Here is a 13,076-nt window from a genome sequence, read left to right on the forward strand (position 1 = left end):
AATGAAAATAAAAATGAGAGGTTGCTGCATCTGAGAGCTGACCCAAAGCCTACTGAAGTGGATCAAAAGAATTGCTGTCTCTTCTGTGGGTTTTGTATCAGGCCCATTGTGAAATGCGGATGTACCTGCATAGTTACAAGCAGCAGACTTTGTTTTCTAGTATTGATAGTATCTTCAGTTTCTCCAGGCTCTTTGGGGAGCTTTTTGTTGGGCTGTCCTGCCTCAGTTTTTACTAGGGAGTTAGGAATATAAACTCAACCCCATTGTTTTTAGATTTAATGTCTGTATTTTTAAAATCTGGATACAGAGTATTCATCTGTCAGCAGCAACACTTAAAATTTTCTTTTTTTCCCAAGGAATCTCATTTCTCACTCTGCCATAGAGAGATGTGTTGAGATTAATTTGCAGGCTAATTACAGCCCTTATTGAATAAATAGGTCTCCAGACTGTGTTTAAATAACCTTCTGAGTGTACTGACGAGAGACTTCCACTGGTGCTCACCTGCTGTTTATTTTCCTGCTGACAAAATTACGCAGTTGGGGCTGTATCTTGGTGTTTAGCGCTGACCTGCTAATGCTAAGGCTGCCTGGCTCTTCGCCAGCCCACCCAAAGCAAGGACCGGGGCTTGGGATTTTTTGGATGTAGCAGGATGGAAGAAACTGGGTGTCGGTGTCCCGCCTCATTTGAGGCTTTCTGCACTTTTCTGCATGCTGCCCTGATGTCTTGGGGATGGAGGTGGCACCCAGCCTCGGTCTTTCATCTGGCTTTTCTGAACATTTGCTGATGATCTGCCCCTTGTTGTTTTAATTTATCAGTGGAGGGGAGTGGAGTGAGTGGCAGTAACTGTGCATTTCAGTAGCTACATCACTGTGTCTGCAGCAGCCACCCTGCCACTAGATATGTGATTACAAAGACTTAGCAGAAATTAAATTTGCATTAGTCTCAATAAATTCACAGAGGCCTCCTACAGCACGGCACCAAAGTGCGTATGGCTTGCTGGTGCATTAGCAGTGTAAGTAATAAGCATCCGTGAGGCTGCGAGCATCTCCCTGCATCCTTCGCCCGCCGCCTGGGAGAGGAAGGACCGTTTCCACAGGGTGGCAGTGTGCCCCTGTGGGAGTGAGGTCCTGAGCACCCACTGGTGAACGGTGCAGACCCGTGGGGAAGCTAGTGGGCTTTTCTGCCTCTGCGGTCTTTCTGCGTTCCCCTCGTGGCTCTGCTGCACCCCTGTATGAAGCTCTGCAACTCTGCCGAGCCCCAGAGAAAAGCTGAGTGGTGCTGGAGGGAAAAGAAGAAGGGGGAGATCTTAGCAAGTGCTTACATCTTTGCAGGTAGTGTTCACCCAGGGCTTGGGAAGCTCTCTGCAGCATTTACCGTGGACCCAGTTCACAGAGTCAGGGGTGCAAATACTGCTTGGGCTATCCAGGACAGACAGCAGACAGGCAGAAATCAAGTGTTGCCTTCAGTCAGTCCCATTACCCTTAGTGCTACTGGGTGCAGAGTGTGGCCATGAGCGTTTGTCTGGATAAGAAAATAGCCCTTCAAGGGGCAGACATCAATATATGAGGAGGGACACTTCTGTCTTCTGTGTGATCAGCCTCAGAAAACTTCCCATATGAGATCTGATTGCTCCCTTCCACTCCCATGAGGGAGCCATCTCTTTATTTTATTAAGTTTTTTCCCAACAATAAGGACACTTTGGTAAACACCATAAGGCCTTCAGCACATGATTCTCTGTGTGTCACTGATAGTGCTTTGAGAACAGAGATTTTACTCTGGCTAGAGATGGAAATAAGATATGCTAATATGATCTTGCTCACCTTGTATCTTTTTGTCTGTTTATTAACACTGAAAAGAGTTTTGCTTCTGTACACCCATCTGCAAAAGGATTCATTTTTTTTCCTTCGTTCCTTTTGTCAGATGTGGGGTTGGGACCCATAAAGGCATATATGCCAAACTGTGAGTAAAAGCGTGATTCTCCCCATGGGATCTGCTTGCAGTATTCGTATATTCAGTACTTTGCCAGGCAGACAGATATACGTACCTTACCTTTTATTCCATCTTGGCTCCGGTTCGACTGTCTGTCACACATCCCATTAATCTGCCATCGGCTGCTGGTAAAGACTAGATGTGGAGACAGTAGCCTGATTTCCAGTTATGCACTGTCAGTGCATGCTGACCTGAGAGTGATAGCTCATACTTACTGCAGGGTTCCTGTATGCCTTCAAACTGGGGCAAATTCCTTGTAGATGAAAACCAGCATCCCAAGCTGTAATTCTCTTCTCTGATGTAAATCAGGAGCATCTATCTCTGTGGGTCTGGCTGGTGTAGAAAGTGAGTCAGGTCTGTTAAATCCAGGCAGATTAAGGTTATTGAAAATGAAATTTTTCAAAGGCAAGAAAACTTTTTGAAACTCCCGTCCTTTGACTCTGAGCTGTCACACTCCAAGCACACAAATATTTTTATATTGTATCAAGCTGTGATGAGGCAAGGTGATCCTGAATTTCAGCTTTGATCTTATACTTTCCTGTAGCAAAGGTCCCTTTGTCCTGGTGAGTTGAAGCCATGGAAGGAGTGCTAAATATCAAGAGTTGCGACTGCCCATGTTCTAGTTAGTGCAGCAGTACTCCACTGTGGATGGGCTCAGTGCTTGCTCCTAAGGCTGATGGTGAATCACACAGTTACCAGCATTTACAGGTGGGGATGCGTGACAGGTTCGCCAGGACTGAGAGAGACAAAGGAACCCAGACGCAGCACTCATCCCCTCAGAAGGGATGTACCTGACATCCTGGATTAGCTGCCGCAGATGCTGCTCTAGATGGTGAGGGAAGCTGGAGGAGAGATGAAGCACCACCATGAGCGAGAGCGAGCTGAACACATTAGAAACAGTTAAAACAACTAAGCCCAGTCTGTGGGTTGTTAGCCTAAGAGAATCACAACCAGACCATTGTTCTTTTATTCCTATAGAAAGGGAGGCCATGGCTAGGGTCTCCCAACTTGGAAGGGAAAAGAGGTCAGGCTGGGGCAATGTTGGGAACCTTACGACTACAGCGTATCTGCAGGCTCACACCAGCTTTAATCTGGTGCAGTGATGCCATCTCCACTGATGATAATCTGGGTTTGCATTATGTGACTGTGGCCTTCTTCAAAGCTGGGCTTCACGAGGTTGTCTGGAATGAGAAGAAGAGGAGATTGGCTTGGAAAGAGCCTAATTTTGGCCATGCATGCTTGCTTCATTTCCCGTAGGCAGTGTGGTCTCCATGAATGAAGTGCTGGTACAGTGCTGACCACTGTTTCTTCCTCTTATCACTTTGCGGCAAGGTGTGTGAGACTCTGCTCGAGCAAGGTGGCAGTGACGAGGCCTTTCTTATGCAAGGAGAGAAAATGTCTGACCCATCCCACAGAGACCCTGCAAGGAGTCACCTCTGAGGAAATGGATCCCTGCTATTGTTCGGCAGCATCTTGGGAAGGGTACTCTGTTGTTAGGCAGTGTGCTAAGTACCACCTTCCCGTATTGTCCTGCATAAGTAAATGTCCTCCGCAGCTGCAGTGTCCGAGGTACGTCATTCATGGAGTCAAGGGCATCACCCAGCCTCTGATGTGGTCTGACTGGTAGCTGTGTTGCCCCACGACATGAACACTGCATGTGAGGTGGTTGTACCCAGCTGTGTGTCTTCTGGTAGGAGGTGGTAGCTCTTTGCTGACCCATCATGCTGAGGGACCTGGGACGCTCTACAGGGACTTGGCTAAAGCCATCCTGGCCGAGGCTGCTGATGGAGATAAGACACCAGTCAGGCGTAAAAGATCTGCTTTTTCTCAAAGGTTGTTTTTTGGCTAGGCCTTATCTCCTGGAGAAGCACTGTAATGAAGTGACCAAATTAAGTGAGAGTTGCTGGTGCTGAACTCTTTAGAAGAACCAGTTCCCCTTAATTTCCTAAATGATCTGAATTCTTGATCAGGATTGCTGGCATATAAAATTTCCTATAGAAGCTGCAAGGTAGGGTTTATCTCATTTTGCTGTCAGTCCTTGCACTTTAATTACGGATTTATTTTTTTTTGCCACTATCTTTCTGCCTCCTCTTCCCTCCCCGCCCCCCCCCCCCCCCCCCCCCCCGCCCTTAAAAAGCTCTCCAAAGCAAACACCCAGTTTAAAGAGAATTACTGGCATCTTGCTTCATCCATTCCAATCATTTCAGGTATTTAGCAGAGAGAACGGAGTGAGCATCAGGTGGCTAACTTCTGCCACCCCTGCCTGCCCTCCCATTTAAGCAGAGGAAATCCTACTGATCAGACTACTGTGTACACCCTAATTGCTCTCATCTGCAGTCTCCACACTTCCTCCATTTCATGGCTGAGGCTCTTTGGCAAGGAATTCCCACCTTCCTGCTGCTGCTGAATGGAGATGGGAGTCTGATGAATCCGGGGAGACAGGAGCATGTGGCAGCACATGAGAAGGGCCCCAGAAGGACAGTGTTGACTGCTGGAGCACCCTGCGGCTCTGGGCAGAGGAGGGGGTAGAGGGGACCAAGTGTCTCTGCTCCACTAAAGAAGTCAGAGCTCTGCTCAGCAGGAAGAGAGCTTGCCTCCTTGTTTCTCCCCCAAAATGAAGTTTCTCCTGTTAAGAATATTTCTGTTGGGATAATGTTTCTGGGGCAGCCATTTCTTACCTGTTTGAAATGAAAGATCTGTTACTGAAGGCCCCTTTCAGCTACTAGGAGACAACAGAGTCTAATCTGGCGGTATGAAAGTCAGGGAACACAGGATAAAACCATTAATCCTTGTCTTAAACAGTTGTTTGCGAAAGCATACTTTTCTTTCACTCTCTGAAGAGCCACAGAGCCATAGTGACTGAAGGGAACACCCGGCTTAGCTTCGCTCTCCTCCATCCTCAGCGAGGACCTTCCTGCTGCAATAACCTTTGTTTCCTTTGGCTTGTGATTTTTTTGGGTGTTGTCATTTGTCCTTCTAAGAATAATAACCAGTTAAAGCACGCCTGTGCAGAACTGTGAATTAAACCAGGTTATAATCGTGCGTGCATTGCTTTGGGTCCCGTGAGTAATGGAGATCCTGACACCCGCCTGCCCCGTTGAAATGCAAATGTATTTTCTTTTTGTGTTCCAGGAACTTGCTTCAATGCATATAAAGAGAAAAATCTGAAATCTATGCGCTTAAGTCAAATAATCCCAGGTATTGTGTCGAGGAAAGCAACAGAAGATAATAGCAAAAGCCTAATGCTCTCCACCAACTCTCTGTCCCTAAGCAGGGAAAGTAGAACTTTAGAAAAGGCTTAAAACATAAAATTTTGTAATGGTGATGCAGGAATAAGCATTCCTCTGTATGGTCTAGGGGTGGTACTAGCAATTGCTTATCTTGCTAGGAAGCAGCCATTACAGGATGGGCCTGTTTCTGCTTTCATGATCTGCATTTCTCTGAATTATTTTTGCTCCTCCAACCTTTCATCTCTTTGCTTTCCAATTGTTATTCAAACGCTCTCACCTAGCCCACCAGGCCTTTGTGTCAACAAGGAGTGAAACCCAAGCAGAGTTGGCTAAGAATTTCCATTACTACTAGCTGCAATTATGTGGCTCAATACCAGGCTCCTAATGAATGTTTGGGGGGTTAATTTTCATCTGTGGAGGCCAGGTCTCAGTAGTGTCTTGTCCAGGTTATTCAGGCAAGTGAAACATTTGATGTTTAGCTTCTCCAGCCTGCCAGATAGCCAAGGCTGTCAGTAGTCCTCTGGTTTAACTGAAATACTTAGCAGCTACCGAGGACAGATGTCACCGTTCAGAGCTTCCCATTTCTTCTGCTGTCAGTGTGCAGGATACAGACTGGTAGTCTCCAGGAATGATGCGCTCTGCCACTTTAAAGGAGGAATTTTGGGCTCTTCTTGAGCTGGGAAATCTCTAATACAATGTCACACATACATTTTGGTCCCTGTGACATATTACTCCCACCTCCATGTAGGTAGAAAACAAATTCTGAAAAACATTCTTTGATCTTCCACCTACTGATCTGCTTGAAATTTAAGTTCTGTGCTGCAACTCAAGGGAAGGAGGAGTAGGAATATAATTTATACCATATTTAAAAAAAAAAAAAAGAGGAGAAAACATTACTTCCACCAGTTTTAGAGTTACTGCTGTATAAATCTTTGGTATTACTTCCTCCTGTTTGTCACCACACTTTCCAAATGACATCCGACTATTCTCTCTCTCTGACCCAGTTACATTGTTTTCTTTCAAGCAAGAGCGTTAGGTTGCTCCTTAAATTTTGGGGACTTTTTCGGTTGTTTTTTTTTTGCCTTTCCTGTGACGTTAAATGGAACATGTAGTTTCCTTCCAAGGTCATGCTTCCTTGGGTGTTGAAGTATTCATAAGATCCTGCTACAAACATGGGGCAAATCCAAGCCACCTATTTTCTGCCCTGCTGACAGATCGGTTCTAGCAGGAGTCATGAGGGTTAGGAAGGATTTCTCCTGCCTTTAGGGCAAGACAGCTAGCCATCACTCCATAGGTACATGCATTTGTGGAGGAAAGGGATGTCAAAGGTTATGCCTGTCTTCCCCCTGGAGCTGCTTCTTTCATAGTGCAACGCTTGTAAGTACAGGTGACACCCACATGAAACCTGTGTGGTTCTCGGAGTGGCCTGGATTCTCTTTTTCCCCCTTTTTTCCTGCTTCCCCCCTCTTTTTTCCCTGCTTCCCCCCCCCTTTTCCCTGCTTCCCCCCCACCTTTTCCCTGCTTCTCCCCCCCCCTTTTCCCTGCTTCTTCCCCCCCCTCCTTTTTCCTGCTTCCCCCACCTTTTTTCCTGCTTTCCCCCCCCTCCTTTTTCCTGCTTTTTTCCCCCCCTCTTTTTTCCTTTTTGTTGTTACTGTGTTTGCTGTCTGAATCAGAGGGAAGCATTGAAGGGTGGTTGGTTTTCTTTTTTATGCACATCTCTGGGGGAGTGCTGGGTGGTGAGGGGGTTGTTTTGGTGTTGTTGACTCTAAGCACGCTCACTGCAGGGGCAGAGGCAGGGGCTGTTTGGAGCTGATGTGAGAGAGTTGGTAGGCTTTCTACCAGTGCTTGGTTCACCTCCCTGTGGGTTTCTGTCACAGCCGTGCAGAATTTTAGGTTTTTGGTGCTTTTATGGATTTGTTCAAGGTGCTGCTGTTTTCTGTAGCTACATTTGGGAGCTTTAACTTAAGGAACTTGGTGGTCTGTGTTAGTTGGTGCCTACTATGTGGCTCACTTAATTTCTGTCAGCCCTGTTGGCAGTAGATGATAGTTCCTAAAAGGAGGAATGCAAGAGAAGAAACTTTTTCCCCTGGACACTATAGTGCTTTGCCAGGAAACGCAACAGCTAGTCTGTGACACAGAGCTGTTTTCAGATACGCTACGAGGAAAACGAAGATGGGTAATGGCATCTCTTCACTTGCAATGCTAATCAGGATGCAGGAGGCATGGTTTCTTTTTCATCCCTGTTATTATCAAAGATCTTGTTTTCATTAAACCTGTGGTCTCCCACAGTTCTCAGCAGGGCACTTATCTTAGGAGTGGTTTCTCTTGGCTCAAGATGGAGCATGGATCCCAGAGAGGTACAGTGATACCAGGATTGATTTGGTCTTCCATCAGCCAATATAGTTTTGTCGCTCTGCTCACTTTTAGGGGCTTACTGATGTAAAAATTCAGTAGTAAAGACTTGTGTCTGTGACTACAAGCCAGCTTGTTGTGGATGTGATTTTAGCCTGCCTCTCATATAAAGTAAAACATACAGACTTCAGTTGCCCTCGTGGGGTCATAGGAGCAATGCTTGTGTTTTCCTGGTGCTATGCGTTGACGTACTTTGCTTCATGGTTGAAGTGGTCTAAAAGCACATCCTTATGCAGCTACAATAGCCTAGTTGACATGGGATAGCTTTCTGGGCTGTAGTAATTTGACCGCTTTCCATTGTAAGGATTACTTTCCATATTGTAAGAGAAATCAGAGTCATCCCCAGGGATTCCTTCAGAGCCTATAGCACAGGTGTATGTACTACAATATAAACCATAAGAAAATGGAAGATTCTTTCTTGAAGACATCAACAGATTTTTTTTACTGGTAAATTCAGATTGGGATAAAACCCTCCATCTCTGTAAATGTCTGGTAATAATGTGCTGTGATTGGTGGAGAATAGGAGTCTCTCATGGGGAAAGGTGGGTGGGTAATTTTGGTTAATGATTTTGACATTTTCTGTCAATATCCATCATTCTCCCACCATACCTGCCATTAGCTTGTTAGGGTTCCTGTTGACCTGGTTGGTTACGCATGTAGAAATGAAGTGGTTGCTTTAGTATTTCTGATTGTTTACAAGGATGGCAGTTGGAGACATTTGGATTAATCTTGATTGTCAGCTCCCCCTGATCAGCAGACCTCAGAAATCATTATCTTAATATCACAGGAATGTCAGTTCAATAATGTTACTGTTGATCAGTTGTTAAGCTCTAGTTCGGTAGCCATCGTGTATGAGTAGCTTATCCAGCAGAATTAACTTTCCCCTCCCTGTCCGTTTTGGGGAGGAGAAAAAAACCAAGGATGAAGGAAGAAGGAAAGCAATCTTGTGAAAGATTTAATGTTTTTTATTTAACAAACAGTATTTAATAGCAGCATTAAATAGTGCTGCTTTTCTGTGCTATACAAATATGTTACTGGCTCTTGAGAGTATATTTCAGGTAATTGATGTGTGTGTGTGTGTGTTTATATATTTTGTTGGCTTTTGTTGTTGGTATTTTTGTCACTGGGATCAGGCTTAAATGATGCTAATGGATTCTCACGGATTCTCTTTGTGTGAGGACATTTGGAGTTCTTCAGACACAATGACATGGTTCTTGGGTTTGGTCCCTAAAAGCCAGTATTGACTTCCATAGCTTTTCTGCTCATGTTGTTGATTTGCTGAACGATGTTAGGAGGACCAAGCAAGGACTGAGTACGTTTGGCCTCCCAGGGAAACTTGACCAGTGGGAGGAAGAGATGGGGAAGAGCTTATGGCACAGTAAGTTGGAACAGCTGCCTGTTTCCTCTATGGGTGATGTGGTCTGCTGTAGTGCCTGTAACAGGTGAAAGCTTTTGGGTTGCTTTAAAAGGGTGAGATGGAAGAAATAGTAGAGACTGTGGTTTTTCCCTCCTGCATCTTTTGGCCCAAAGTTTCAAATTCTCCTGCTGGTTTATGGTTTGCTCCTTAGAGGTGCTGGTAGGGAAGGTCCATAAATAGGGTCACCACCCTTTCGGTCACCCCAGTGGTGTCACTGGGCTGTTCAGACTAAACACTGACTGAATATCTGCATTCTGCCCATTTCTCACCACCTCTTTGCTGGCCTGTGACCAAGGGGAAGATCATGGCTTCTCGACACACCTGGTTGTGGACAGCTTTGGTTTTTCTGGTATTGCACAGTCATATCAGCCCCTCTTCAAAAAAAATCCCTTCTATTCCTCTATTTATGTTAACAACCCACTTCTTTTCTCCCTCAGAAATCCTTGTTGCTCAGTTACAGACAGAAATCAATCCTGTGTGCATGCTAATTTCTAAAATGGTGGAACTTCTCTAATGTTGAAGAGTGGTCTTTTGCCGGAAGAAGATAGTCACTGTGTGCACAGGGCTACTGCCTCAGTCAGGAGTACAAGATTGTATTACCACTTGCAGATGAAAATCAGGGGCACTGATGAAATCTAAGCTGAATCCCTGAGCTGAAGACATTTAAGGCTTCAAAAGCATGATCTCGGGAGGCTCTCTCTTTTGGAGAGCGTGAGCTGAGAGAGAAGTGTTTTCCATAGTCCATTGGAAAAAAAAAATGAAAATTAACAAGATGCAGCCTGTAACCCTTGGCATTTGAACTGCTGCTTGCTTACAGCTGAACCAGACCTGTTCCCTTGGGAATTAAGGTTCCTGTCCTGCCAGAGGATCTGCTAACCTCAGCTCAGAGGATGCTAGGTGGAGAACTGCCATACTTAGGCAGCGGCAATGGTGCTGTGGGCAACAGAAGAGAAATGTTGCTGTGATTCAGTCTGCCTTGTGTTTAATAAAGAAATTGCTCTGCATAATTCACATTGGCCTAGGTCTGCTTGTGATATTTAGGGAATATAATTATTTCAGATGTGTTGAGGGTGCTTGGGGAGGTGGCCTTATAAATCCGAGAGCAAGAATAATCTTCTAGGCAGCGGGCTGGTAGGATAGCAAGTGATTTGTGGCCATTTACGTAGCACCTGTCGGGACCTGCTGCTTAGCTCATCTGGAGCTGTTTGACTGCAGTGAAAATTTCCTCTAAGAAGAGATTTTCTTTGAAAAGCTTTTCCACTAGTGGTGGATAATTTCAGACAGGTTAAGTAACATAAAACCTTTTCTGGGAAGTGGCACAAGTAACTTAGAGCATGCAATTGCTTGTTGCCAGAGAAAAAGGGTCCTTGGTTCCTTCTGGTACCCCCTAGCAATGACAGGTTTGTGTAAAAAGGCTGGAGCATGTCTGGGGTTTGATCTTAATGGGTGAGGTTGGGGTGGGCTTGCTAGAACCAACTGTTGTGGAAATGAGAATGCATTCTGCTTGTTTGCCAGGTGGGAAGAAGTCTGTATCTCAAGCAGGACAGAGACAGGATTTGTGGAGAATCAGAAGTTTGTCATCCCAGGAGCAGTTTTTATATTGATGTCCCTTTTCCCTGTTCCACTGTCTGTTGTCCTTCAGCATGGGCCATAGCAATTGCAATCTGCGGGCCGGATTTGCATCTGTAGCATCCTTGGGGATAACATAAGCAAAGGGTGACTGCTGACCGAAGGGCAGCTGCATACTGGAGAGGCAGCAGTGTCTTTTACAAGCAAAAATGCACCTAGGACGATGGTGTGGCTGTCTAGCCATTTGCCCACTAAGGACATAAAGCCCTGATTGCAAGAGGCTGGGAAGCTGTAACCAGGGGAAAAGCCCACTCAGTTCATCTTCTTATCTACTCCTGGGTGCGGTCATGCGTGTGACGTAGGGTGACCAAACTCTCGCTCTGCCTTAACATGGCTGGGCTGACACTGAACGGGACTGGGGCACGAATGTGGGCTGGAGCTCCTTTGCGCAGCCTTCGGCTGCCTGGTGTGTTTCAGTGTCGGACGTTCCCGTTGGTGTGCCAGGGCACAGCAGCCCCTTGTCCCTGGCCACACGCGCGGACTTGCAGCTCGCTGTGCATCATGGTGGGAGTGGGATGAGAGGCTCCAGTGTCCTCCCAGACCGTGACCCCCCTGCTGCTGGCCTTGCCCTGCCTGGTGCGCTGGCGGCAGGGGCAGATTGCTGAACCTGGGGTTAGCACGCGGTGAGGTGCCCATGCTGCGCTGTCTTCCAGCTCCTCGCGCTGCCTCGGCACAAGCTGTTGGCCTCTTCTGAGTTCGGGACGATGTCCCCATTGTCCGCTTCTGCCTTGGCGCTTGCACAAGCTGCTCCACCTGCCCCGGCACGTGCCAGCAGCTGCCACGACCCCGTGCTGAGCAGAGCAGAGATCTCTCTCTGTCGTTGGAGCAGGTTGCCATGGCAATGCACAGTCTGCTGCGCTCTGGGTCTCCAGGAGCCAGAAATGATGGTGCTTTTGCAACATTGAGGTAAACATCGCTCTTTTCCCTTATATAGCGCATCCCCGCCGCCCCCCCGGCAAGAGCGCCGGCTGCCATTGGCGCCGGCCTCCCCTCGCCCCCTGCGCGGGGGAGCGCGGCTCCAGGCGCCGGGAGCGCGGCTGGTGCGCGGCGCCGGGCTCCCGTGGGTTGGAGCGGGGCCTCTGGCGTGCGTGGGCCGTGGCAGTGGCCCTCCCGTCGCTGCGCGGCGTGGGTTTCCCGCTGGGGAGGAACAGGGTGCCGCTCGGGGGTGGCGCTGCTCGCGGGGTCAGCCGCCGCAGCGTGCGGTTTGCTGGCGGAGGGGTATGGCTACAGCTCTCCTGGATGCCCAGGGCGGAGATGCGGCTTGCTCGCAGGTCTGCCACTGGTTCGCACTGGTCACCTTGGGAAAGTCGCCTCTTTTCCCCTAAGCCCCTCTTAGAGTGTGAAAGTGGTCTTGTGCTCCCTTGCCCCCTGGAAAGTCACCCCCCAAGACTCTGCAAACACTTAGAGTTGTGGAAATTGGCTGGGGTATCTCTCCGGGGCTCTCCAGAACTTCGTTACGGTGCGTTCACTTGTTTCTCCAGTGCTTTGGGAATCCCTTGGTATTTCTCACATCCAGAAGCCTGTAGCTGGCAGGTGATTGAAGACTCTTTCTATGGTGTCCTTTGTTATTGCAAGCAGTAATGAGCATGGCAGGCTGTTGCAGGCGGCGAAGTGTGGCCATGTGAACTGAAAATGAATCTCTTGCTTGATCTGATGGCATTTGTTCCAGCATCTTTCTCTCCACCTCTCTCCCTCTTGCTGTTGGTGTGTGTATGAAGGGGGAGTCAATGCTGGAGAGGGGAGTGGAGCAGGGGAGGAGTTTCTGTCAGCCTCTTCTTTTTCTTTCTTCCCCCCTCCACCCCCCCACCCCATCCAGTGACGTGAGCAATGCCTGGAACAATCAGGCTGGCTCCAAACAGTGTGCCTGAAGATGCTGGAGAAAGCCTAGTGCGCTTTAAGCAAACACCGATTGCTTGAGCCTGGGCTCTCCAGACATAACCTTTTCCAGTTCCTCTGCAGGGGACTGGGAAGTGCCATTAGCTTTCTTCTCCCCCATCCCATACACTCACTTTTGGAAATGATTGGAGTTAACAGTGTTCAGAGCACCAGCAAAGTCCGTGTGAGAGCCACAGGTTCGGTGAAATACTCCCGAGAAGAATCTCTCTGGCGGCAGTCCCATCGATCAAAATCTATGAAAATCTCCAACTCTTCTGAGTTTTCTACTAAAGAAAGCAAGGTAAATAACTAAATATTCATAGTGTTTCTCTTTGCTAGGAGTGGAGGTGTTATTGAAAAGGTTACACTCTGCAGGAATTAAGGGCTCTGGATGATCTGCAGTGATCACAGAATTGCTGTCAGGTCAGAAAAAAAATCTCTAGGCTTGAGGAGAGACTTGAAGGTGAAGAAGGTCTGGTGTGTGATAGTGATCGGGTCTTAGAGGAATGCCCTGTCACTAAGCT

The 13,076-nt window shown here is 47.4% G+C and overlaps 1 protein-coding gene across 2 annotated transcripts in view; it reads left to right on the forward strand.

Annotated features, from left to right (window-relative positions):
• The window catches only part of PSD3 (pleckstrin and Sec7 domain containing 3), an 82,462-nt gene that overhangs the window by 30,696 nt on the left and 38,690 nt on the right, over positions 1-13,076 (forward strand). The window contains exon 1 of one of the 2 annotated variants that reach the window (XM_009809515.2): positions 12,695-12,853. The exons of the other annotated variant lie outside the window; for it this stretch is intronic. Within the exon in view, the coding sequence (XP_009807817.1) occupies positions 12,695-12,853 (159 nt within the window). Of the gene's footprint in view, positions 1-12,694; positions 12,854-13,076 lie in introns of those variants that run through there. 2 annotated transcript variants of the gene reach the window in all.

The sequence above is a fragment of the Gavia stellata genome, chromosome Z (assembly GCF_030936135.1).
Source record: "Gavia stellata isolate bGavSte3 chromosome Z, bGavSte3.hap2, whole genome shotgun sequence".
In the NCBI taxonomy this organism is placed as follows: Eukaryota; Metazoa; Chordata; class Aves; order Gaviiformes; family Gaviidae; genus Gavia; species Gavia stellata.